Raw genomic sequence first — 25,466 nt, forward strand, 5'->3', positions numbered from 1 at the left:
CCCAAGCCACTTACCTGAGGGCTACTGTGATCTAGATGTGGACTGAATGTTTACTCTTTGCCGGCAGGCTCTCGTCACCTCGCCGGTTCCATTCAAATAAGACATGAGGCCCAATATCGGGAGAGCCTCAGGCCTCATCATTCAAGTGCAGGGAATGTACCCTGCGCCATCTATGCACCCAAACCCCCAGATTTCTGGGCCTACAGCTATAATTAAAGTTCACGAAAACATGGTTTGTAGGAACAGACAACGGGAGCTGAATTATACACTGGCAGGTCCACCTGACTGACTGCCTACAGTCTGGGGTTTGCAATCTATTATACTTTCATTCAGCATTAATGTCACTCCTCAAATTTCCCCCTGGATGTTGACCACTCGAACATGGATGTCATGGCATCTCTTCCGGTTACTCCGTGGTAACAAAGGGCCCTCCACCGTACACACATAAACAAATTGGAAACAACTTTCATAACCAGGCATTGCACTCACACATAAAGAAAGCCAACAGCCCACATCATGGTAGTGTGCTCTGAAATACAATCTTAAATAGGAGAATTTCTTTGATTTTTTTTAAAAATTAAGTTAAACCCAATACCACTGCAACCCCACTCCCTATTTTGTTTCCAAATCATGGCACATGCACAAGAGTAGTGGCAGGACTGCTCAAATAAAACAAGGAAACATCCTCCTTATCTCAACAAAGTCATGGTAAAGATTACTCAGGCAGAAGGGAAATGGGTGACCGCCAGGCTGAGTAAAAGGACTAGGTAGGTGGAGCAGGAGTCCCCTGGGGCCATCTCCCTCTCAAACAGATATACCTCTTTGGATACTGTTGGGGGAGATGGCTTATCAGAGGAAAGCAGCAAGAGCCAAGTTCTTGGCACCATGGATGGCTCAGCTGCACAGGAGGGGAGGAAGAAGAGTGGCAGGGCTATATTGATAGGGGATTCAGCTGTAAGGGGAACAGATAGGCTTTTCTGCAGCCGCAAACGTGACTCCAGGATGGTATGTTGCCTCCCTGGTGCTAGGGTCAAGGATGTCACGGAGCGGCTGCAGGGCATTCTGGAGGGGGAGGGTGAACAGCCAGTAGTCGTGGTCCATATCGGTACCAATGACATAGGTAAAAAAAGGGATGAGGTCCTACAAGGTGAATTTAAGGAGTTAGGAGATAAATTAAAAAGCAGGATCTCAGGATTACTACCAGTGCCACGTGCTAGTGAGTATAGGAACAGGAGAATAGACCAGATGAATGCGTGGCTGCAGGGATGGTGTAGGAGGGAGGGATTTAGATTTCTGGGACATTGGGACCGGTTCTGGGGAAGGTGGGACCTGTACAAGCGTGACGGGTTACACCCGAGCAGGACCGGGACTGATGTCCTCGCGGGGGTGTTTGCTAGTGCTGTTGGGGAAGGTTGAAACTAGAATGGCAGGGGGATGGGAACCTGAGCAGGGAGACAGAGGAGGGGGAAACAAGGATAGAAACAAAAGACAGAAAGGGAAGAAGCAATAGTGGAAGGCAGAGAAGGGTGAGAAACAAATAGGGTCATAGTGCAAAATAAAACTAAGATGACTAGCAATCTTAAAAGACAAGTCTAAAGGAATTGCGTCTTAATGCGCGGAGCATTCGCAATAAGCTAGATGAATTAACAGCGCAGATAGATATTAATGGTTATGATATAGTTGCGATTACGGAGTCATGACTGCAGGGTGACCAAGGATGGGAACTGAACATCCAGGGGTATGCAATATTTAGGAAGGACAGGCAAAAAGGGAAAGGAGGTGGGGTAGCATTGTTAGTAAAGGAGGAAATCAATGCAATAGTGAGGAAGGATATTGGCTCGGAGAACCACGATGTGGGATCTTTATGGGTGGAGCTAAGAAACACCAAGGGGCAGAAAACGTTGGTGGGGGTTGTCTCCAGGCCCCCAAACAGTAGTGGAGATGTAGGGGAGGGCATTAAACAGGAAATTAGAGACGCATGCAAGAAGGGTACAACGATAATCATCAGTGACTTTAATCTACATATAGATTGGTCAAACCAAATTAGCAATAATACTGTGGGGGAGGAATTCCTGGAGTGTGTACGTGATGGTTTTCTAGACCAATACGTTGAGGAACCAACTGGAGAACAGGCGATCCTAGACTGGGTATTGTGCAATGAGAAAGGATTAACAATCTTGTTGTGCAGGGTCCCTTAGGGAAGAGTGACCGTAACATGATAGAATTTCTCATTAAGATGGAGAGTGAAGTAGTTGAATCCAAAACTAAGGTCCTGAATCTAAATAAAGGAAATTACGAAAGTATTAAGTGCGAGTTGGCTATGATAGATTGGGGAACTTTACTAAAAGGGATGACGGTGGATAGGCAATGGCTAATATTTAAAGAACGTGTGTAGGAATTACAACAATTATTCATTCCTGTCTGGCACAAAAATAAAACAGGAAAGGCGGTTCAACCGTGGCTTACAAAAGAAATTAGGGATAGTATTAGATCCAAAGGGGAGACATATACAATTGCCAGAAAAAGCAGCAAGCCTGAGGATTGGGAGTAGTTCAGAATTCAGCAAAGGAGAACAAAGAGATTGATTAAGAGGGGAAAAATAGAGTATGAGAGTAAACTAGCAGGGAACATAAAAACTGACTGTAAAAGCTTCTATAAATATGTCAAGAGAAAAAGATTAGTGAAGACAAATGTCGGTCCCTTACAGTAAGAAATGGGGGAAATTATAATGGGGAACAAAGAAATGGCAGAACAATTAAACACATACTTTGGTTCTGTCTTCACAAAGGAGGATACAAATAACCTCCCAGAAATGTTAGGGAACCAAGGGTCTAGTGAGAGGGAGGAACTGAAGGAAACCAGTATTAGTAAAAAAAATAATAGTGCTAGGGAAATTAATGGGGCTAAAGGCTGACAAATCCCCAGGGCCTGATAATCTACATCCCAGAGTACTAAAGGAAGTGGCCCTGGAAATAGTGGATGCATTGGTGATCATCTTCCAAAATTCTGTAGACTCTGGAACAGTTCCTACAGATTGGAGGGTGGCAAATGTAACCCCACTATTTAAAAAAGGAGGGAGAGAAAAAACAGAGAATTACAGACTAGTTAGTCTAACATGAGTCGTGGGAAAATGCTAGAGTCTATTATAAAAGATGTGATAATAGAACACTTGGAGGGCATTAATGTGATTGGACAAAGTCAGCATGGGTTTATGAAAGGGAAATCATGCTTAACAAATCTACCGGAGTTTTTTGAGGATGTAACTAGTTGAATAGATAGGGGAGAACCAGTAGATGTGGTGTATTTGGATTTTCAGATGACTTTTGATAAGGTCCCACATAAGAGGTTAGTGTGCAAAATTAAAGCACGTGGGATTGGGAATTGGTTGCCAGACAGGAAACAGAGAGTAGGAATAAACAGGTCTTTTTCCAGGTGGCAGGCAGTGACTAGTGGGGTACGGCAGAGATCAGTGCTTGGGCCCCAGCTATTCACTATATATATCAATGATTTGGATGAAGGAACTAAACGTAACATTTCCAAGTTTGCAGATGACACAAAGCTGGGGTTGAATGTGAGCTGTGAGGAGGATGCAAAGAGGCTCCAATGTGAGTTAGACAAGTTGGGTGAGTGGGCAAGAACATGGCAGATGCAGTATAACGTGGATAAATGTGAGGTTATCCACGTTGGTTGTAAAAACAGAAAGGCAGATTATTATCTGAATGGTCATAGATTGGGAAAAGGGGAGGTGCAACGAGACCTGGGTGTCCTTGTACACCAGTCACTGAAAGCGAGCATTCAGGCGCAGCAAGCAGTTAGGAAGGCGAATGGTATGTTTGCCTTCATTGCAAGAGGATTTGAGTACAGGAGCAGGGATGTCTTACTGCAGTTATACAGGGCCTTAGTGAGACCACATCTGGAGTATTGTGTGCAGTTTTGGTCTTATCTGAGGAAAGATGTCCTTGCAATGGAGGGAGTGCAACAAAAGTTTACCAGACTGATTCCTGGGATGGCAGGACTGACGTATGAGGAGAGATTGGGTCGACTCGGCCTATATTTACTAGAGTTAGAAGAACGAGAGGTGATTTCATCAAAACATATAAAATTCTAACAGGACTAGACAGATTAGATGCAGGGAGGAGGTTCCCGATGGCTGGGGAATCCAGAACCAGGGGTCACAGTCTCAGGATACGGGGTATGCCATTTAGAACTGAAATGAGGAGAAATTTCTTCACTCAGAGGGTGGTGAACCTGTGGAATTCTCTATCACAGAAGGCAATGGAGGCCAAGTCATTAAATATATTCAAGAAGGAGATAGATATATTTCTTAATGCTAAAGGGATCAAGGGATATGGGGAAAAAGCGGGAACAGGATACTGAGTTAGACGATCAGCCATGATCATTTTGAATGGCGGAGCAGGCCCGAGGGGCCGAATGGCCTACTCTTGCTCCTATTTTCTATGTTTCTATGTTTCTATGGTGCAACTAGTCTTGAAGAAAATAAACATTCACATAAAGTAACAGCTGGGCATTGCTCAGATAGTTTTTTTTAAACTCCATTTTGCAACTTACTTCTCTGGGGACAAACACAAAATAAATACATGTAACTGCAACTCTCAGCAACCATAAGCTCATCTTAAAACCTCCCTGCCTCAAATGAGTGTGTGAACAACAGGAAGAGAAAGGAATATCTTGGTTGGAAGTTCTGACAGGCTCCAGTTCTGCTCTCCAAATAATTTGATTGGTTCTGACAACCTCCAATCCTACATTCCAACTCATCTGATTGGCTACATTGACAACCAGCAATCCTACATTCCAACTGATCTGATTGGCTTATGTTGACAACCTCCAATTCCTGTAAAAAAAACTATTTTTTTTTGCAAACAACTACCAAGCTAACGCATTTAACGGGTTAAAACAATGATCTCATCTTAAAAAGTTGATGGTTAGCATGTACGGATGTGGATGCTGCTGGTTGGATATTTATAAGCTGTACGAGGCACATGTTGAAAATGGGAAGTAATATAAAAGGGAGGATAATTTGTGACATTCAGATCAGCTTCACCCAACGATACTGGGTTTGACTGGGGTGTAGGAGAGCTGCAGTTGGACATCCAGCACAAGAAAGGAAGGTTTGATTTGCAAATGAACATTTCTGTACAGCCACTACTCCAACCCGTGCTATGTTAACCCACAATCCACATAGTTCTAACTTGCGTTTCCAAACCAGTGTATGTGGTTGAAAGAAAGCGAGAAAATTATGTGGAAGAGGAGGAGGAAAAGAAAGAACATTTAGAAAGTCTGAATGGACTTGATCCCTCTGTAAAACCTTGTATTTTGGAGTATTGCACAATTCTAAGATTTTGTTTTTGTTTTTGAGATAAAGAATTTTCAATAAGATCTCCAAAGTAAGGGAGCTATTTTTGGCCACCGGGTAACCAAAACAGAGCACAATATCCGTACTGTAAGCAGTGGGCAGGGAAATTATATGGTTTCAAATAGGGGAATGAGATTTTTTCCTAAAACCACCGCACAAGGGCTTGTATCCTTTGAATGAAAGTAAATTAATAGCAAATCTAACACAAAACCCATAATAATCTCTGTGCGCTTGGACTGTGCATCATTCCTTTACAATTACAGTGCATACCAATTCAACAGCATGTTCCTATAAGAGGTGAAATGCACCATAACAGAAAATCCAACATGATGAAAATTCATGGTTTTTGTGCATAATGAATTTCAGATAAGCTTATTCAAATCTATTCTGCCCCAGATACCACATAAGTCTAATTGCTGCATTTTATACCCATTGTTGTTTTTACTGGTTGAAAGTCTGTTTTTGCTGAACATCTGTTTCTGTCTTGCCTTGTCTTAATGGCATACCATTAAAGAAACAATGAAATATGGATCATGGATTTAACAGATGTAATTAATAGGTTGGTCTTTGAGCAATACCACAAACTGTCTCCCCTCCTGCCCCCTTCCGGGTAGTTGGATGTGAGATTATGAAGGAACAGTAAATTAGACCCTACTACATATCTTCTGTTTAGCATGATTTTTTTAAGTGTTTACAAGCAAGAAAGAAAGAAAAGGAAGAAATAAATAAATTACAAACTTGTATTTATATAGCAGCTTTCACAACCTCAGGACATCCCAAAGAGCTTTACAGCCAATTAAGTACTTTTGAAGTGTAGTCACTGTTATAAAGTAGGAAACGTCGCAGTCAATTAGCACGTAGCAAGGTCCCACAAACAACAACAAGATAATGACTAGATAATGTGCTTTAGTTATGTTGATTGAGAGTTAAATGTTAGCCAGGACACCAGGAACACCCCCCTGTTCTTCTATGACTAGTGCCATGGAATCTTTTATGTCCACCTGAGAGGGCCGACAGGCCCTCAGTTTAACGCCCCATCCAAAAGACGGCACCTCTAACAGCGTAGCCCTCCCTCAATACTGCAATGAAATGTCAGCTTGGCTTACGTGCTCACGTCTCTGGAGTGGGCCGTGAACCTTCAATCTTCTGACTCAGAGGCAAGAGTGCAGCCACTGAGCCAAAGCTGACACGGTAGATTTGTAAGAAGTGAACATAAATATAGATTTTTGCAAAGTCACTGTTCAGATCTGCCCAATGGTACTTCAGGAGAACACTTTGGCACATTTGGATTAACTGTAATGATTGTGCTCACCTGAGAACATTGAGCTGATTTGAGGGCTGTGTTTGATGATGGATGAGTTGTTACCTAGCGGTGAATTATGAGAGAATGTGATTGTGGATTATGGAGCTCGCCAAGACCATTTTGACTGGAGCTCAGCTTTGTGAAACCTCAACTGTGGGAGTTACTAGCGGTTTAATGCTCCTGGTGGTAGCAGTGCTCCAGGTATTATCAGCTGGAAGATCCAGCCCAGGATTTGTATTCATTGCAACACTAGTCACCAGAGACATGGGCTTCATATAGCAATAGTTGTGGAAGTGTAGTGAAGGCTTGAGGCCTATCTTTGGTGTTGAAAATTAATGGAGCTGATTCAACTATAAATGAACTTCAGAGAGTTTGCTGATCTCTTCTTAAAAAAAGCATGTTTTCTGCTTTCAAATCTCAATCTTTTAACTGCACCAAACACACTTTTGATTCCTACATCACAGGAAGTTCTCATCACAACTGAACCATTGACTGTTATCAACATAGTCAACATCTGTTGGATTAATTTTCATGTGTGAAAACATTTGCTGACTTCAGTGAGTGCAGATCCAAAGTAAACCACTGTGCCTCATAAAAAACAGCTGAAGTACAGGGCCTCATTCAGAGAAATAGTCTTAAGGTCACTATAAATTATAGGGATGATTCAGAATATAAAGTACGGTGACACTCAAAGATTATACAGGGTGCTTGATAATACAAGTTACTCTTGTAAACTGAAGCAAAATATTTCATTCAGCAGTTGGCCAGAAAACTGCTTCTTGATTCAACAGGGCAGCCTTTAAGTAAAAGTGCAAATAAAAAGAAAAAAAAACTGTAAATACTGGAAATTTGAAATGCTGCTATTCTGAGGAAGGGAACATACTCGAAACATCATAATCTATCTTTTCTCTGTATAGATGCTAACTGTGTTTTTCCAGCTATTTCTCTTTAACTAAAGGCGTTTGCTAAACCTTTTTGATTAGTTTGGCACTCAGATTGAATGTCACAGTTCATGTATGGTAATGTGGCGGGTTATGTTACTGGACTAGTAATTCAGAGGCCTGGACAAATAAAAAGAAGGAAGGAAAGAAAGAAAGAACTTGAATTTATATGGCGGCTTTCAGGACCTCAGGATGCCCCTAAGTGCTTTACAGCCAATGAAGTACTTTTGAAACTGTTGCAATGTAGGAAATACGGCAGCCAATTTTGCACACAGCAAGATCCCACAAACAGCAATGTGATAATGACTAGATAATCTGTTTTGGTGATGTTGGTTGAGGGATAAATATTGGCCAGGACACCAGGGAGAACTTCACTGCTCTTCTTCAAATAGACCCATGTTACGTCCACCTGAGAGGGCAGCTTGGATTATGTGCTCAAGTCTCTGGAGTGGGACTTGAACTCACACCGTTCTCACGTGGAGACAAGAGTGCTACCACTGAGCCAAGGCTGACACCTTAACAATCCAGAGAACATGAGTTCAGATCTCACCATGGCAGTTTGAGAATTTGAATTCAGTTTTAAAAAAAATCTGGAAATAAAAATCTGGTCTGGCCTATTTGTGACTCTAGTCTCACACCAACATGACTGACTCTGAATTGGCCTAGAAAGTCACGCAACAGTATCAAACTGCTATACACCTTCCCAGGGCAACTAGAGATGGGCAATAAATGGCATCCTCGCCAGCGACGTCCACATCCCGAGAATTAATTTTTTTAAATGTCAAAGTGCGTCACTGCATGGCAAGAACACCAACATGTCACTTGAATTTGATGTCATCATGGTTATTGGGATTCTCCCACTCATCCGCCATAACTTTGGCAGAGAAGCCAGGGAAACCCCAGAAGAACGCCAAAAACACCAGTGTAAATTCAACCCCCATAAAATTTTACAGCACAGAAGGAGGCCATTCAGCCCATTGCACTGGTGCTGGCACTCTAAAAGAGCTATCCAATTAGTCCCATTCCTCATAGCTTGGTAAATTTTTCTCTCTCAACTATTTACCTTTTAAAAGCTATTACGGATTTTGTATTGAGCAGACAATTATCCCATGCCTTTATCATTCATTCCATATCTTCACAACCCCCCCCACTTAATGGCCGGACCTCATTACCATAAATTTTCTCTGACCTCATCCAGACCCGGCCAGATCCAATACCTGCCGGCGGGCGGGAGCTGGAATTCGACAACAGGCGGGGACCAGTCCCCGGAAGTCAGGTAAATGGTGAGTGGTGGGTCTCTGGACACGATCGGGGGAGGGGGTGAACCCGGAGCAATTTTAGATTTGATTTCAGATTTCCTTGTGAGGCTCAGAGGAGCAGTTCCTCCTAGCCCACAAGGAAATCTAAAATAAAACTGAAAAACTTACCTGCCTGGGCCTCTTCTGGCCCACGACCAGCATCCAACAGGTTTGGCCTGATAGGGTAGCTGCCACTGCCTCCTCAGGCCTCCGACGACTATTGCAGATTGGGGCCCAATTGAGACATGGGGGTAGGCAGCGGGATCAGAGGGGGTAAGTGACCGCCAGGCGGGTGGGAAGTTAAAATTGGGGCCTTACTATGTGTTTTAGAAGGGGTGTAACTCTCTGACTTATGGCCCAAATTCTGTCCCCTATGCCAGAACTACACCAATTTTAAACCAAAAACATCTCCTAATTTTGTCCAATGCCATCTAGGTACTGACTCACTGGCCAGCTTTTCGCAATTTACTTCATCAAAACCTTTCATAATTTTGAATAGCTCTAATTTATCTCCTCTTAACCTTTGTTCTAATGAAAATACCCTGATTTCTCTCATCTCTCCTCATAACGAGAGTCTCCCATCTCTGGTAACACGTGAGTGAATCCCTTCTGCACTCTCTCCACAGCTTTGATATCCTTCTTAAAATAAGGCCCCCAAAACTGGACACAATGGGGTCTAAATTCTACATCGTTGCGCCTGTTTTTCAGGCGTGAAACGGGATCACTGCTAAATTGGTCCTGAGATTTTTTTTGGGCGGCCCTGACTGCTGCCTTGATTTAAAGATGAGGGTCTTACACCAGAATAAGGACCCGTTTGCTAAATCCATGCATAGTAGCACCTAATTCACTGGGTCTTAACTGCAACCAGGAAGTAATTGCCTTAACAGTTGTTGCAGAAGGGCAATTTAAAGGGATACTCACCTCTATTAAGGTAAGTGTTTGCAATTGATAGATTGCTAGAGTGTTTTGCTGATTTTTGATGGTATTTTTGGTTGCTGTTTCACTGAGCTGAACTCGGAAAGTGATTTTTAGGGGGTCCTACACTCTATCAAAGGATTACCTGCCCAACATTGTTGGAACATGAGGTAGGATAGTGTGTAATAGGAAAAATAGCTTAACAATACAGGTCAGTATTAATATCTTTGTATTATGAGAATGTATTCTCTGTGATAGAGGCAAACACATGGTGTAGATTAGGTTGTTAGGATTCCATAGGGGAATGCTAAATAAGCAGGAGGTGTCAGGTTAATGCAATTTAAGAAGCATCAAAGGATTTGTGTAAGATTTACAGTTAGTTTGAAGCCAACAGGTCTAGGTTTTAATTGTTGTTGTTCTGGTAAGGTGCAATGTTTATAACCATGCAAAATTGTGTTATCTTTGACATAAACGTCACCCACATTCCAGTGAGAATGGAGTGCATTGTAGTGTGATATTGTTATCTACTGGTATAGTAGCATATGACACATAAAGGTCACATGACAATAATCTCAGAATTGATGGCTTCAGAAAAGTAATTTGCCATTGTCCTTCCAGGTGTATAAATAGGCTCACTTTCAGTAATTCTTTGGTACTCTGTGCTGAGAACTAGCTGTATTGGTTTATAGTTCACAGCGCCTGATGGCTGGCTACTTGTAAGTATAAGAGCATAAGAAATAGGAGCAGGAGTAGGCCATGCAGCCCCTCACACCTGCTCCATCATTCATTAAGATCATGGCTGAACTTCGACCTTAACTCCACCTTCCCGCCCGATCCCCATATCCCTTGATTCCCCTAGAGTCCAAAAATCTATCGATCTCAGCCTTGAATATATTCAACGACATCCACAGCCCTCTGGGGTAGAGAATTCCAAAGATTCACAACTCTGGGTGAAGAAATTCCTCCTCATCTCAGTCTTAAATGGCTGACCCCTTATCCTGAGACCATGCCCCTAGCCAGGGGAAACAGCCTCTCAGAATCTACCCTGTCAAGCCCCTCAGAATCTTATATGTTTCAATGAGATAACTTCTCATTCTTCTAAACGCCAGAGAATATAGACCCATTCTACTCAATCTCTCATCATAGGACAACCCTCTCATTCCAGGAATCAATCTAGATAGATCTAGTATAGATGTACAATTGCTTGTGCTTTCTGACGATATTAGTAAAACCAACAAGTTGATTTATTTCTAGCATCTGAGCCTATATAATGTGGATTAATCTACTCGGTTGATCTTACACATGGGTATTCTGTTTGGTCTGCCTTGGGCTCCAACACGAGGGGCAAGGGTGGCAGCAGCAGCAAAGATATGCACAGGCTTTAGAGGAGGGCGATGGGGGGGGGGGAAGGGCAGAGGAGGCCTTACAACACGAGGGTGTACAGGAACCGGATTTCCTACCTCACCTTTACAGAGGAACAGTGCGTCAGGCGGCACCAGTTCTCCAGGGAGGCAGTGACTGAGCTCTGCCACCTGCTCAACCAAGAGTTACAGGCCAGCACCCGAACATCCACAGCACTGCCTATGACAGTGAAAGTCACTGTAACCCTGAACTTTTATGCACCGGACTCATTCCAACATCCTTCATGTGACATCAGTACCATGTCTCAGTTTGCTGTACACACTGCAATCAGGGAGATCACAGATGCACTGTTTGCTAGGCAATAGGATATTCATCACCTTCCCAATGGAGGCTGCCAAGCAGGAGGAGAGAGCAATTGGCATTGCAAGAGTTGCTGGATTTCCCCAGGTGCAAGAGATCATCGACTGCACCCATGTAGCCCAGCGGCTCCCGTACAAGACCGAGCCCTCTATTACAACAGGAAGGGATTCCAGTATTTAAACGTGCAACTTGTCTGTGACCATAGGCATCCAATTATGCAGATCTGTGCCTGGTATCCTGGCTTTAGTCATGGTGCCTTCATCCTGTGCCAATCCTCAATACCCAGACCGTCTGGCTGCTTGGGAACAATGTTATCCCCTGAATGCCTGGCTCATGACTCCTGTCAGGATCGTGGACACAGATGGACAGCATGCATTCAATGAGAGTTAAGGAAGAACCAGGGCTCCCATGGAGCAAATCATCAGGCTCCACAAGCAAAGGTTCTGATGCCTTGACAGATCTGTAGGTGTATTTCATTATAGCTTGGAGCGAATGTCACGATATGTCATTGTATGCTGCACAACTCCCCCTTAGGAAGGGGGCAAGGGTTGGAGCCATAAGAGCAGAAAGAAGTTGAGGGAGAGGAAGAAAGGGATCAGGAAGCTGAGGCTGCAGAGGAAGAGTAAGGCCCAGCAATGCTGCCAGCTATCAGAGCTCTCAGGCAGTAACTCATTGATAAAATTCTCATGAATGTTCCCTACCCTCCCCAATGCACCAATAGCCCTTCCATCCACCTTAACCCAGTCCTCAAAACCACCATCTCAATGCCTTCATACAGTCCAACTTCATGGGCATTGCTCTTACATGACTAAGAATATCACGACCAAAAGAAAAAATATATTCACTACAATAACATACTTCATCACTCTTCATTTGACAATTGCTTATACTGAAAATAAAGAACTAAAAATCACCCTTGTGCAAAGTTCTAGTGCCTGTCTACTGTGCTCGCTTACCTACTCTAGTGCTCCTGTGAGGTGCATCCCCAGTGGCTACAGCAAAGGGAGTGGAAAGCTGCTGAACTTCCATTGAGGACTCTTCAGATGGTCATGGTGGGCGATCTCATGTGCTCTGGCTGTAAAAGGCCCAGCTGCAGACTGCAGTATCTCAACGGCGGGCAGGGCAGTCTGGCCCAGAAAACTGTCTGGTACTAACAAGGAGACTGGTTGAGATTGTAGCAGAATCATAGAATCATAGAAAATAGGAGCAAGAGTAGGCCATTCAGCCCTTCGGGCCTGCTCCGCCATTCAAAATGATTATGGCTGATCGTCTAACTCAGTACCCTGCTCTTGCTTTTTCCCCATATCCCTTGATCCCATTAGCATTAAGAAATATATCTATCTCCTTCTTGAATACATCTAATGACTTGGCCTCCACTGCCTTCTGTGGTAGAGAATTCCACAGGTTCACCACCCTCTGAGTGAAGAAATTTCTCCTCATCTCGGTTCTAAATGGCATACCCCGTATCCTGAGACTGTGACCCCTGGTTATGGATTCCCCATCCATCGGGAACATCCTCCCTGCATCTAGTCTGTCTAGTCCTGTTAGAATTTTATATGTTTTGATGAGATCACCTCTCATTCTTCTACACTCTAGTGAATATAGGCCTAGTCGACCCAATCTCTCCTCATACGTCAGTCCTGCCATCCCAGGAATCAGTCTGGTAAACCTTCGTTGCACTCCCCCCATTGCAAGGACATCCTTCCTCAGATAAGGAGACCAAAACTGCACACAATACTCCAGATGTGTTCTCACCAAGGCCCTGTACAACTGCAGTAAGACATCCCTGTTCCTGTACTCAAATCCTGAGAGGACAGCATCTGCCTATCCCATGGAGCCAATGCTATTCTCTCAGGACTGCACCTCAGCACTTCCACTGATCTGCGCAAGAACAGAGTGCAGGAGTGATGAGATGATCTCAAAGCCCCTATCAATAGGGGTGCTTTGCAAGCCACAGGACATGCTGAAGCCCGGTGCCAAGATGGCAGCAGTCTGAGCTTCCTTTTCACTATCTTTTGGGAATTATTAGAACAGGTGTAGGGGCTCAAGACTGAGAAGTATTTATCATGACTCCAATCTTGAAAAAGTGGACATGGGTATGTCTTGGGCGACTATAAGCCAATGAGTCCAACATTCATTGTGGGTAAAGTATTAGAAGACATGATGAAAGAATGGATTATAAAGACCTAGATTGGTGCAGTTAGATAAGAGGGATCAGCATTAATTTATGCAAGGGAAATCTGGCATAATGTATTTACTACTGCTCTTGGAGGAAATGAGACACCTGACATGTGACATGACATGTGATAAGTGTAACATGCTTGGGAGGAACAGGTGACTTTGGACCTATGGTTCCCAAAGCTCTCCTTCATTCTGGTTTTCCTCGCCTCGTATCTGGGTCTGTTGCAGACTGACTGATAGAGATTGATTGCTATGATTAGTCAACAACTCCATTATCCTTGTATTATGCATCTGTCCATGACCGTCTTGGTAGGAGTGACCACCGTACAGTCCTCGTGGTGACGAAGTACCGTCTTCGCACTGAGGACACCATCCAACGTGTTGTGTGGCACTATCACCGTGCTAAATGGGATAGATTCAGAACAGATCTAGCAGCTCAAAACTGGGCATCCATGAGGCGCTGTGGGCCATCAGCAGCAGCAGAATTGTATTCCAGCACAATCTGTAACCTCATGGCCCAGCATATTCCTCACTCTACCATTACCAACAATCCAGGGGATCAACCCTGGTTCAATGAGGAGAGTAGAAGAGCATGCCAGGACCAGCACCAGGTGTACCTAAAAATGAGGTGCCAACCTGGTGAAGCTACAACTCAGGATTACATGCATGCTGAACAGCTGAAGCAACATGCTATAGACAGAGCTAAGTGATTCCACAGCCAACGGATCAGATCAAAGCTCTGCAGTCCTGCCACATCCAGTCGTGAATGGTGGTGGACAATTAAACAACTAACAGGAGGAGGAGGTGGCTCTGTAAACATCCCCATCCTCAATGATGGTGGAGTCCAGCACATGAGTGCAAAAGACAAGGCTGAAGTGGTTGCAACCATCTTCAGTCAGAAGTGCCGAGTGGATGATCCTTCTCGGCCTCCTCCCGATATCCCCACCATCACAGAAGCCAGTCTTCAGCCAATTCAATTTACTCCACATGATATCAAGAAACGGCTGAGTGCACTGGATACAGCAAAGGCTATGGGCCCCGACAGCATCCCGGCTTTAGTGCTGAAGACGTGTGCTCCAGAACTAGCTGCGCCTCTAGCCAAGCTATTCCAGTACAGCTACAACACTGGCATCTACCCGACAATGTGGAAAATTGCCCAGGTATGTCCTGTCCACAAAAAGCAGGACAAATCCAATCCGGCCAATTACCGCCTCATCAGTCTACTCTCAATCATCAGCAAAGTGATGGAAAGTGTCGTTGACAGTTCCAACAAGCGGCACTTACTCACCAATAACCTGCTCACCGATGCTCAGTTTGGGTTCCGCCAGGACCACTCTGCTCCAGACCTCATTACAGCCTTGGTCCAAACATGGACAAAAGAGATGAATTCCAGAGGTGAGGTAAGAGTGACTGCCCTTGACATCAAGGCAGCATTTGACCGAGTGTGGCACCAAGGAGCCCTAGTAAAATTGAAGTCAATGGGAATCGGGGAAAACTCTCCAGTGGCTGGAGTCATACCTAGCACAAAGGAAAATGATAGTGGTTATTGGAGGCCAATCATCTCAGCCCCAGGGCATTGCTGCAGGAGTTCCTCAGGGCAGTGTCCTAGGTCCAACCATCTTCAGCTGCTTCATCAATGACCTTCCCTCCACCATAAGGTCAGAAATGGGGATGTCCGCTGATGATTGCACAGTGTTCAGTTCCCTTCACAACCTCTCAGTCCGTGCCCGCATGCAGCAAGACCTGGACATCATCGAGGCTTGGGCTCATAAGTGGCAAGTAACATTCGCGCCAGACAAGTACCAGGCAATGACCATCTCCAACAAGAGAGAGCCTACCCACCTCCCCTTGACATTCAACGGCATTACTATCGCCGAATCCCCCACCATCAACATCCTGGGGGTCACCATTGACCAGAAACTTAACTGGACCAGCCATATAAATACTGTGGCTACAAGAGCAGGTCAGAGGCTGGGTATTCTGTGGCGAGTGACTCATCTCCTTACTCCCCAAAGCCTTTCCACCATCTACAAGGCACATGTCAGGAGTGTGATGGATTACTCTCCACTTGCCTGGATGAATGCAGCTCCAACAACACAAGAAGCTCAACACCATCCAGGACAAAGCAGCCCGCTTGATTGGCACCACATCCACCACCCTAAACATTCACTCCCTTCACCATCGGTGCACAGTGGCTGCAGTGTGTACCATCCACAGGATGCATTCCAGCAACTTGCCAAGGCTTCTTCGACAGCACCTCCCAAACCCGCGACCTCTACCACCTAGAAGGACAAGAGCAGCAGGTACATGGGAACAACACCACCTGCACGTTCCCCTCCAAGTCACACACCATCCCGACTTCGAAATACATCGCCATTCCTTCATCGTCGCTGGGTCAAAATCCTGGAACTTCCTTCCTAACAGCACTGTGGGAGAACCTTCACTACACGGACTGCAGCGGTTCAAGAAGGCGGCTCACCACCTTCTCAAGGACAATTAGTGATAGGCAATAAATGCCGGCCTCGCCAGCGATGCCCACATCCCATGAATGAATTTTTAAAAATGCGACTAATAGGATGGCAGAAGGCAAACTGGATGGACCTTGGCCTTTTCTCGTCTAGCAATTCCTATGTTGTTGAAAGCACAAACTCTGTAGATGTGATATGTTTAGATTTCAGCAAAGCTTATGATATCATGCAGTACAAGCACTTCACAGCCAATGAATGACTTTTTGAGGTCTGGTCTCTGCCATTATGTCAAATGTAGCTGCCAATTTATGTACAATAAGATCTCACAAACAGCCAGTTAATCAGTTCTGGTGGTTTTGGTTGTGATGAATGTTGGCCAAGACACCAGGAGAACGCCACATTCTTTTTCAAATAGAGCCATGAGATTCTAGGTCCACCTGAAAAGACAGACGGGGTCTCATCCGAAAGGTGGCACCTCCAACAATGCAATACTCACTCTGTATTGCATGGACTGCCAGCCTATATTATGTACTCAAGTTCTGGAGTGAGGCTTGACACAACCTTCTGAATCAGAGGCAAGAGCATAACCAATGGGCCAAGCGGACACACAGGCCGGGAAATTCCTTGGAACTGCTCCCATTCCGCTGCTGTAACTTCACCGGAGGTTTTTAAGAGGTGGTATTGCATGCATTGTCACTCTTGCCTGATGTTGCTTGAGGTAAATCATTCCCTAATCTGATAACCCTGTGTGAAAAATTTCTTCTAACATTCCTCATCATTCTTCGAATGACAATTCTCAGCCTAAACCTCTTTTTTTCTGATTCGCCAATCAGTGGAAACAATCTGTCACCATTCAATGGTACTTATATCCAGATAAAAGTTACCTACCCAGAAACTAGCCACCCAGTTACCCATTTGTGGTTAAACTGGAATTCTTACTATGTGCAGGGTCTTGTGGATAAATAAGGATTTCCTTACTTTGTTCAGCCATTACACACTCTACAGCTGGATTACTGAACCTTTATTTGATAGCTGTGGCGCAGTTGGTAGCCTCTCAGAAGGTCACGGGTTCAAGTCCCACTTCAGAGACTTGAGCACATCGTCTAGGCCGACATTTCATTGCAGTACTGAGGGAGTGCTGCCCTGTCTGAGGTACTGTCTTTCGGATGAGAGGTTAAACCGATGCCCCTCTGTCCACTCAGGTCGAGGTAAAAAATTCCATGACACTATTCGAGTAATCCCCAGTGTTCTAGCCAATATTTGTCCCTCTACCAACATCACTGAATCAGATTATCTGGCTATTATATTACAACAGTAACTACATTTCAAAAAGTACTTCATTGGCTATAAAGCACTTTGGGACATCCTGAGTCATGAAAGGTGCTATATAAATGCAAGTCATCTTATACCAGCTGATGTTTAACTGCTTGAGAAGAGTTAAAAGATCATTTTTATAGGTGTATAGTTAAGGCTTGTTTACTGTCATTCCCGATAATTAAATTGTTTGCACAAAATTGTTTATTGCAAAATCGTATGCACCTACCATAGTTTTTCAATGACCTGCCAACAATATCAACAAAGAGTATTTAACTAGCTTTTTGAGGGGAAAAGGCCCTTTTGGGATTGTACATTTCTCATTTTACTATTTGTAGACTAATGGGTGTTCCTTTATATTTATGTTTATATTTGCTTAAAATATGGTGATGAGATCAATTTATAGGCCTCTTCTTAATCTTAACCCAGTTGCTGCCTGATTTAATCATATCAAAAAATAAAGCAAAATGTCTTTCCCACTTTAGGAAGATGCATTCTAAGGTTAAGGGTTAAAGTGCAACTGGACTTCCAGTTGACTAACTCAATGTAAATATATCCCCAATATAACCTTATGTAGTGCATATCTAACATTTTTCCCAGACTTTCACCCTGGGATGATCACGTGATTCCTCTAATCCATTAGGCCTCTTGCATTGTTGAATCGACTTCACAGCTGGGAACATTGAATTGTGAAATGCTTTATGTAACTTTTGTGAGGATTCCTTTCACAATCAAGTTCAGGCGGTTCATATATATACCAATTAAGGAGAATGCTTGCAAGCCAGATGGTCATCACAGTGTAAACTGGGTGACTACAAAGGCAACATTGAAATCCCCAGTAGCACCTGGCAACTTCCAGCAAGCTCCCTGCATCAGTGAGTGAGATTCACAAATAATTTGTTCAGTATTCATAAGACTCAGCAAAAACTAAACAGCAAGAAGTTCAAAGTGAATGAAATAGGGCAGATAATCCTCTGTATTGTGAAAGGAGACTATGAGTTCTTTATCGCAATCTGTACTCTTCACATGTGGGAAAGCTGGAGATACCTGCCGAGTTACAAGATCACAAGATGAAAAAGCCCATTCAGCCCATCTAAGCCTATCCACCAAGAAAGACCCCCCCACACACACACACACACTTCAGCCCCCCCCCCCCACTTAATAGCATCAGAATGTTTCCAGGGTTTTTGTTCCTATACCCTCCCCAGAAGTCCAGTCCATGTGTTGATCATTCTTTGTGTGAAGGAGAACTTCCTGATATCAGTCAAAATTTGTCTTTTACTAGTTTTACTGTGTCCCCTTGTCCTACTTTCATGATTTACTTTGAGGTGCTGTTCTGGATTTATCTTTTATACACTGTTGACTATCTTTGACTATAATCCTACATTACAAAAGTGACTACACTTCAAAAAAAAGTACTTCATTGGCTGTAAAGTGCGTTAGGATGCCCTGAGGTTGTGAAAGGTGTTATGTAAATGCAAGTCTTTCTTTTTTATATACCTCTGTAGGGTCACCTGTCAGTCACCTTCTTTCAAAGGTGAAAAGCCCACCTTCCTCCAGTCTCTTTGATAACAACGTAAGAAAATCTACAGCACAAAGTCCATAAAGCCCAGCAATCCTGCTCCATCCAGAGTGCTACCATTGAGCCAAGGCTGACATTTTCGTACTGCTCTGACCTTCAGTCCTCCTCCTCAACTGAAATGGATTCAGTTCCTTTTAAAGATGCCAATGGATCATTTGAACCAATCTCGTAGCTCTTCTCAGCACCGCCTTCAGGCCTTGAATATCTCCCTGTGTCTCGATGGCCAAGACTGGACACAGTACTCAAAGTGTTGTGCAGTTGAAGCATGACTCTCTCTGACTTGTACTTGCTATATAGTTAAGAACTCTATTTGCTTTGTTGCTTGCTGTACCACAGCATTGGCTGGTTTCACTGTGGCAGATTTTTCTTCTCTGCACTCCATGGCCCTGGCCAGGAACACTCCTGTGAGCCCCTCATACACTGGTCCACTGAACCAGTCAGTACCTTGACAGCTTCCAGTATGTTTGAAGCAGAGGAAGAGGGAGCAGCAGGAATTCCAGCAGAAGATGCTGTTACTACAGCCTCTTTTCCTTTTGTGACATCAGGCTTCTAAGTGGCAGATGAAACAATCACCCAACCCTACCCCAGAGGAAATTCCTCCATATCTGTCTTCAGGACGAAGACTTGTTGTGACCTAATTCTGCCCATTTCCCGCCCCATCTGCCCCAGTTGCGATGGGAGCAAAGTTTCATCATGCATTAAATAGGGAAAATTTCTGTTTTACATCTTTTATATAACCTTATAGCTTTAGTTAGCTGTATCTTTAAGACAGTACTTTTGAATTTGGGACTGGGTGTAGCCAATACACAAGTGTCTAGGGATTACCAGGTGGCAAAAGCAAATGAACCACCAATGGCCACTATTTACTTCAGTTTTATAAAATGGTTAATTTCTAAATTGCCTGACCATTGAGAAGAATCTGTTCAATCTTCAAACGAGTCTGCTTCAACATCAAAGAAAGACATATAATGAGAAACAACCCCACGACTCTCAGTTCCCTGCTTCACACTGCATACTCCACGTGAAGCAAGGTTGGGTCTGTCCACACTGGCCAAGCAGACGCAGGATTTCCCATCCAGTTAGACCGTACCCCACCACCTGTACCAGGTGGAAAAGTTCCTGAAGAGGAACCCTTTTGACCACAAGGCCATCAGACAGTGGTCGGCATAGAACGTTCTGGGGGTCCTGCAGGGAATGGAGTGAGTGAATCCGATCAGGCAGTTCCCCGACCAGAAGCCATTTGGCAGAATGTGTTGTCGACGGAACTGACCAACAGGCACCAGGATGTAGCTTGGATGGTCATGAGACGGGCCTTCCCAGTGCAGTCTCTCCTACATGCATTGCGTCTCAGCGCCACCGCGAGCTGCCCTCGAGGCTGCAGTGGGGACAAGACCGTTGTTCACCTCCTGGTTGACTTGCCCCTTCACACAGAAAGTGTGGAGAGAGATGCGTTGGTATCTGTCCCGGTTCATCCCCAACAGTTCGGTAACACAGGACGCTGTGCGCTCTACGGGCTGTTCTCCGGTTCACACACCGAGACAGATATCAACTGCTGCTGGAAGACTGTCAGCTTGGTGAAGGTGGCCCTTTGGTCCACCCAAAACCTGTTGGTCTCCCAGCTGAAAGAGCTGTCTATGATCAAGTGATGCCGACTGGCACACTCCAAGGTCCAAGAGTACATGCTGCGGGACACACTGAAGCGAGGTGCGGCCTACACAAAGGTTCTATGGGAAAAGGCCACCCCAACTTAGTGTTCACCCCATGTATTAAAAGATATATACTGTGTTTTGACTTGTAATAATGGAATTGTATTGTATATGATCTGTATTGTATGTTTTGAATTATAATTGTGATATCTACATTGAACTGTGTGTATCCCTAAGTTTTATGAAATAAAATATATTTTGAAATAAAGAAAGCCAAGGGCTCTTTGCGGAGGCATCTCTCACGTAAGATCTCATCAAAGACTCAGTCAAACACTGCTGAAAATCCAAGTTTTCTGGCTCGCTCTTGTACAATAAATGAACTGTTTTATAACAAGTCAATTGTTGTATTAGTTTCTTGTCTTTTTCTACCTCTGTGTAAGTAACTTACTGTAAATAAATGTGACTATTAGTTGTAACCATCTGGCAGTGTGGCATTTTTGGACTGGACAGGAGAGTGTGGAGGCCATCCTGTAGTCTCTTGGTCTCTGGTGTATAATACCACAATAAAAGGGTCATTCTTAGTTCTGCAACACCCTGTCCACTCATGACATATATATATATATATATATATATATAAGCTTTAGTTTATAGAAAATGTGCATCTCCTTATGGAAACTGCCTCTTGATGTGAACACAACTTAAAAATGTTGGGATAGAGCCTGGATTGTTAGAATGAAAATATAACATTGAAGCTTTGAATTCTGGAGAATGGATCTTTTACTCTGTATTGCCTATACTGCTGGTTTAATCCTGTTCTCTCTGGTTGTGCATAAATGTATACAAAATATGTTGGACATTACTCCCTTTCTGTGCAAAATCACCAATCAATAATTCTGCTTTTACTCCAACTATAGCTAACCAGGAAAAATGTTGTCACAGTGGAGTCTATTATGACTTTTGGGTGGCCATCTAGTCCAGTGGCGTAGAGGCCCCCAATATTTTACGACCACTGATTTCCATATTAAAAGGGGCCTCTCGCCTGAAACAGGCGGACACTTTGGACACACAGTCGTAGGCCCCTTTTGAAATGGAGCCTGCCGCATCACCAGTGTTAATGGGGCAGTAGTGCATCGAATAAACTGTCAACATTGTAGAAAATGAAAAGTAAAGGCACACAAATCATATTAATTAACTGTTGATAGTGAGTAACAAAGCCCCTTTTGAATATATAAATGTTAAGGTGAAGTGTTACCTTCTTGTAGGTGTTGATAATGATCTCTCTTAGGTGATGCATCATGGGAGTCATTGAATCACTCACTGCATCGAGAGCTCTGTCCACTTCCTTCTTCATCTCATCACCATTTGGAAGAATACGAATCAGGTTAAGAATGGCCTGAGGAAGAAATAGATGGAGGTACAACAAAATGAAGCTGAGGGGATAATTTTCTGACTGTGTACCAACGACAAACTTCGCCTGCCCTCTGTACCCAAGTCAGCAAATCATGGGGACGCTGTTCGTGATTTTCAGATGTGCGATCATGAGGGACATAGTTTCCTCTAATGTGTACTCGGAATATGACCCCTTTTTAATCTAATGTTGACCCGATCGTAAAATATCAGCTAGCCTCAGCTTGCACAAAACCCGTTCACAAGGATAAGTAGAAATGGGGAGGCCATTCAGCCTGTGGAGCTCGTACTTTCAAAGTTATTTTTTGTTTTTGAGGCTCACATGACTCCTCATTCTATATTTTACATTGTTACTCATGTTAGAACTTCCAAATGATGATGTGATTCTAGTAACAAGTATTTACATTGTAATTGTGTTGTCATGAGCCTACACAAGAATAGACGAGACACACGTTTTACCCAGCTTTGAGGTGCCTCATTGATTAAAATGGCTCCTTGAAATCTATAACAATAACTAGAGAACAAGTGAACCCAGTTGGATCAGACTGCTGTAATTTCCTTTGTGTCCAGTTATTACTTCATTCACAGCTGTCTCACGACAAATTGTATGTTGCATCCTCCGAGATGACAGCTCCTGTTTCGATTAGCCTCAGCAGCTATGCTTTCTTCTAAGTCTTTCTTTGCCCCTCGGATCATACTTTTAAACATGTATCTGCATGTTCCTATATTCATTCCAATCAACCCCTTCCCCTTTTAGAGGAATGAGGGGTGGATCTTTAGGAGGGAAATCAAGAAGCACTTTTTTGCATATGGGGTAGTAGAAATCTGGAGTTCTCTTCCCCCAAAAGACCCTGGACACTGGGACAATTGGATTTTTCAAGACTGAGATCGATAAATTTTTGTTAGATAAGGGTAATGAGGGATATGGAGTTAAGGTGGGTAAATGGAGATGAGGTACAGATCTACATGATGTAATTGAATGGTGGAGCAGGCTTGAGGGGCTGAATGGCCTACTTCTGTTCCTATTTTCTCCCTCCTTGATTTATAGAGGTCCTTTTTCCTCTTGACTTTTGATTTAGGATCAAGCCTTTTTAACCTAAACTTGCATATTTGTCCTATATACTCAATCTTATGCCTTTAAAGGTATTCCCCTACAAACCAGACACATGCTTAGAGCATCAAGTGTGCCACAGCACTGAAACGCCCTTATCAAAGTCACAAATGACTGTGACCAAGGTGCACTATTCCTTCTCGACTTGTCTGCAGCCTTTGACGTGGTTGGCCACACCATCCTCCTCCAACGCCTCTCCTCCGTTGTCCAGCTGAGTGGGACTGCCAAAGCCTGGTTCCATTCTTATCTATTCAGTCGTAGCCAGAGGATCTCCTGCAAAGGCTTCTCTTTCCATTCCCACACCGTTGCCTCTGCAGTCCCCGAAGGATCTATCCTTGGCCCCCTCCTATTTCTCATCTTCATGCTTGCCCCTTGGTGACATCATCCATAAACACAGCGTCAGATTCCACCTGGGTCTAACTCATCACCCCATCTTTCACCTCCACTGCCTTTGACTTGTCATGCTGCTTGTCCAACATCCAGTAATGGTTGAGCAGAAATTTCCTCTAGTTAAATATTGGGAAGACCGAAGCCATTGTCTTCGGTCTCTGCCACAAAATCCGTTCCTTAGCAGCCGATTCCACCCCCTCCCTGGCCGCTGTCTGAGGCTAAACCAAACTGTTCTCAACCTTAACCATAACCATGAGCTACGGACCCCATATCATCTCCATCACCAAGTCTGCCTACTTCCACCTCCATAATATCACTCTCCACGCTTGCATCAGTTCATCTGCTGCTCAAACCTTCATCCATGCCTTTGTTACCTCCAGACTCAACTATTCCATTGGTCTCCTGACTGGCCTCCCATCTTCCACCCGCCATAAACTTCAACTCATCCAAAACTCTGGTACCCATATCCTAACTCACACCAAGTCCCGTTCACCCATCACATTTAAAATTCTCATCCTTGTGTTCAAATCCTATCACGGCCTCACCCCTCCCTATCTCTGTAACCTCCTCCAGCCCTACAACTCTCTATGAATTCTGCGTTCCTCCAATTCTGGCCTTTTATGCATCGCCGATTTCCTTCACCCCCACCATCGGCGGCTGTGCCTTCAGCTGCTGTGGAATTCCCTCCCTAAACCTCTCTGCCTCTCTACCTTTCTCTCCTCCTTTAAGACGCTCCTTAAAACCTACTCCTTTGACCAAGCTTTTGGTCACCTGTCCTCATATCTCCTTTGGGGCTTGGTGTCAATTTTTTATGTGGCTTGGTGTCAATGTCTCCTGTGAAGCACCTTGGGATGTTTTAGTATGTTAAAGGCGCTATATAAATGTACGTTGTTGTTCTTGTTGTATTTTAGCGCAGGCATTAACTGGTTTGTTTTTTAAATGAGTCAACACCTCCATTAAAGTAAGAAAGGATGTTATTAGTATCCACCCATTAATATCAGCAGCAGTTAATTCTAATCTTAGGTAATCTTTATTTAAACCTCTACAGCCTAAATTTTCCAAGTAGTCACCAGCGGTGAGCAACTGACAGTGAGCCACCTACACATATCGGAAAATCACAACAACATTCCTTGCAGTCAGCCCATCCAATGAAAATTCATTCCTAATAGAGGTTTACAATCATCTGAGCAATCGTATTCATAAATACTGCAGTTTCTTACCTCAAACTCACCCTTTGTGTACTTGGCATCTGGTATGCTTACCATATCCTCCACAAAAGGCTCGGGAAACCCCTATGGAGAGAGGTCATCTAATTTGAGGTTATCTCAGATTAAACAAAAATGTAAAATATCATGGACACACATTTTTCAAATACAGTCTACATAAAAAAAATTAACGTTTGAAAGAATAAGATTAAATAGAGGGCAAATATTGAAAGATTATTTCCAACGGGTGGCAAATCGGTCACAACATAAAGTCCATGAAAGCCACAATTGGGCTGGTAATCTGATTGAAGATTATTGGTAGAAAAGTAAAGGGAGAAGTTAGAAGAAACGTTTTTACACAGAGGGTTTATCAAACATGGAATGTTTTACCACAAGTGGATGCTGACAGAGACTATAACATAATTTAAAAGGCAATTAGGTATGTATTTGAAAAGAGAGTATGTAAACCATAAGGGAAAAGAGTTGGTAGCTCAAATTGAAGAGTAAGCTCCAGCACCAACAGAATGGGCCAAATGGCCTCCCTCTGTATTGTCATTTCTAAGGCTCATTGATTAACACACAGTGCAGAGAGCAATAGCAGGCAGCTGG

The 25,466-nt window shown here is 43.7% G+C and overlaps 1 protein-coding gene across 3 annotated transcripts in view; it reads right to left on the reverse strand.

The window, feature by feature from the left end:
• Nucleotides 1-25,466, reverse strand: part of LOC137320571 (paladin-like) — a 98,297-nt gene that overhangs the window by 21,101 nt on the left and 51,730 nt on the right. For all 3 annotated transcript variants that reach the window (XM_067982254.1, XM_067982253.1, XM_067982252.1), the window contains 2 exons: nucleotides 24,873-24,944; nucleotides 21,997-22,137 (listed from right to left, as the gene is read on the reverse strand). In XM_067982254.1, the coding sequence (XP_067838355.1) occupies nucleotides 21,997-22,137; nucleotides 24,873-24,944 (213 nt within the window). The remainder of the gene's footprint in view (nucleotides 1-21,996; nucleotides 22,138-24,872; nucleotides 24,945-25,466) is intronic.

The sequence above is a fragment of the Heptranchias perlo genome, chromosome 4 (assembly GCF_035084215.1).
Source record: "Heptranchias perlo isolate sHepPer1 chromosome 4, sHepPer1.hap1, whole genome shotgun sequence".
NCBI classification, from domain to species: domain Eukaryota; kingdom Metazoa; phylum Chordata; class Chondrichthyes; order Hexanchiformes; family Hexanchidae; genus Heptranchias; species Heptranchias perlo.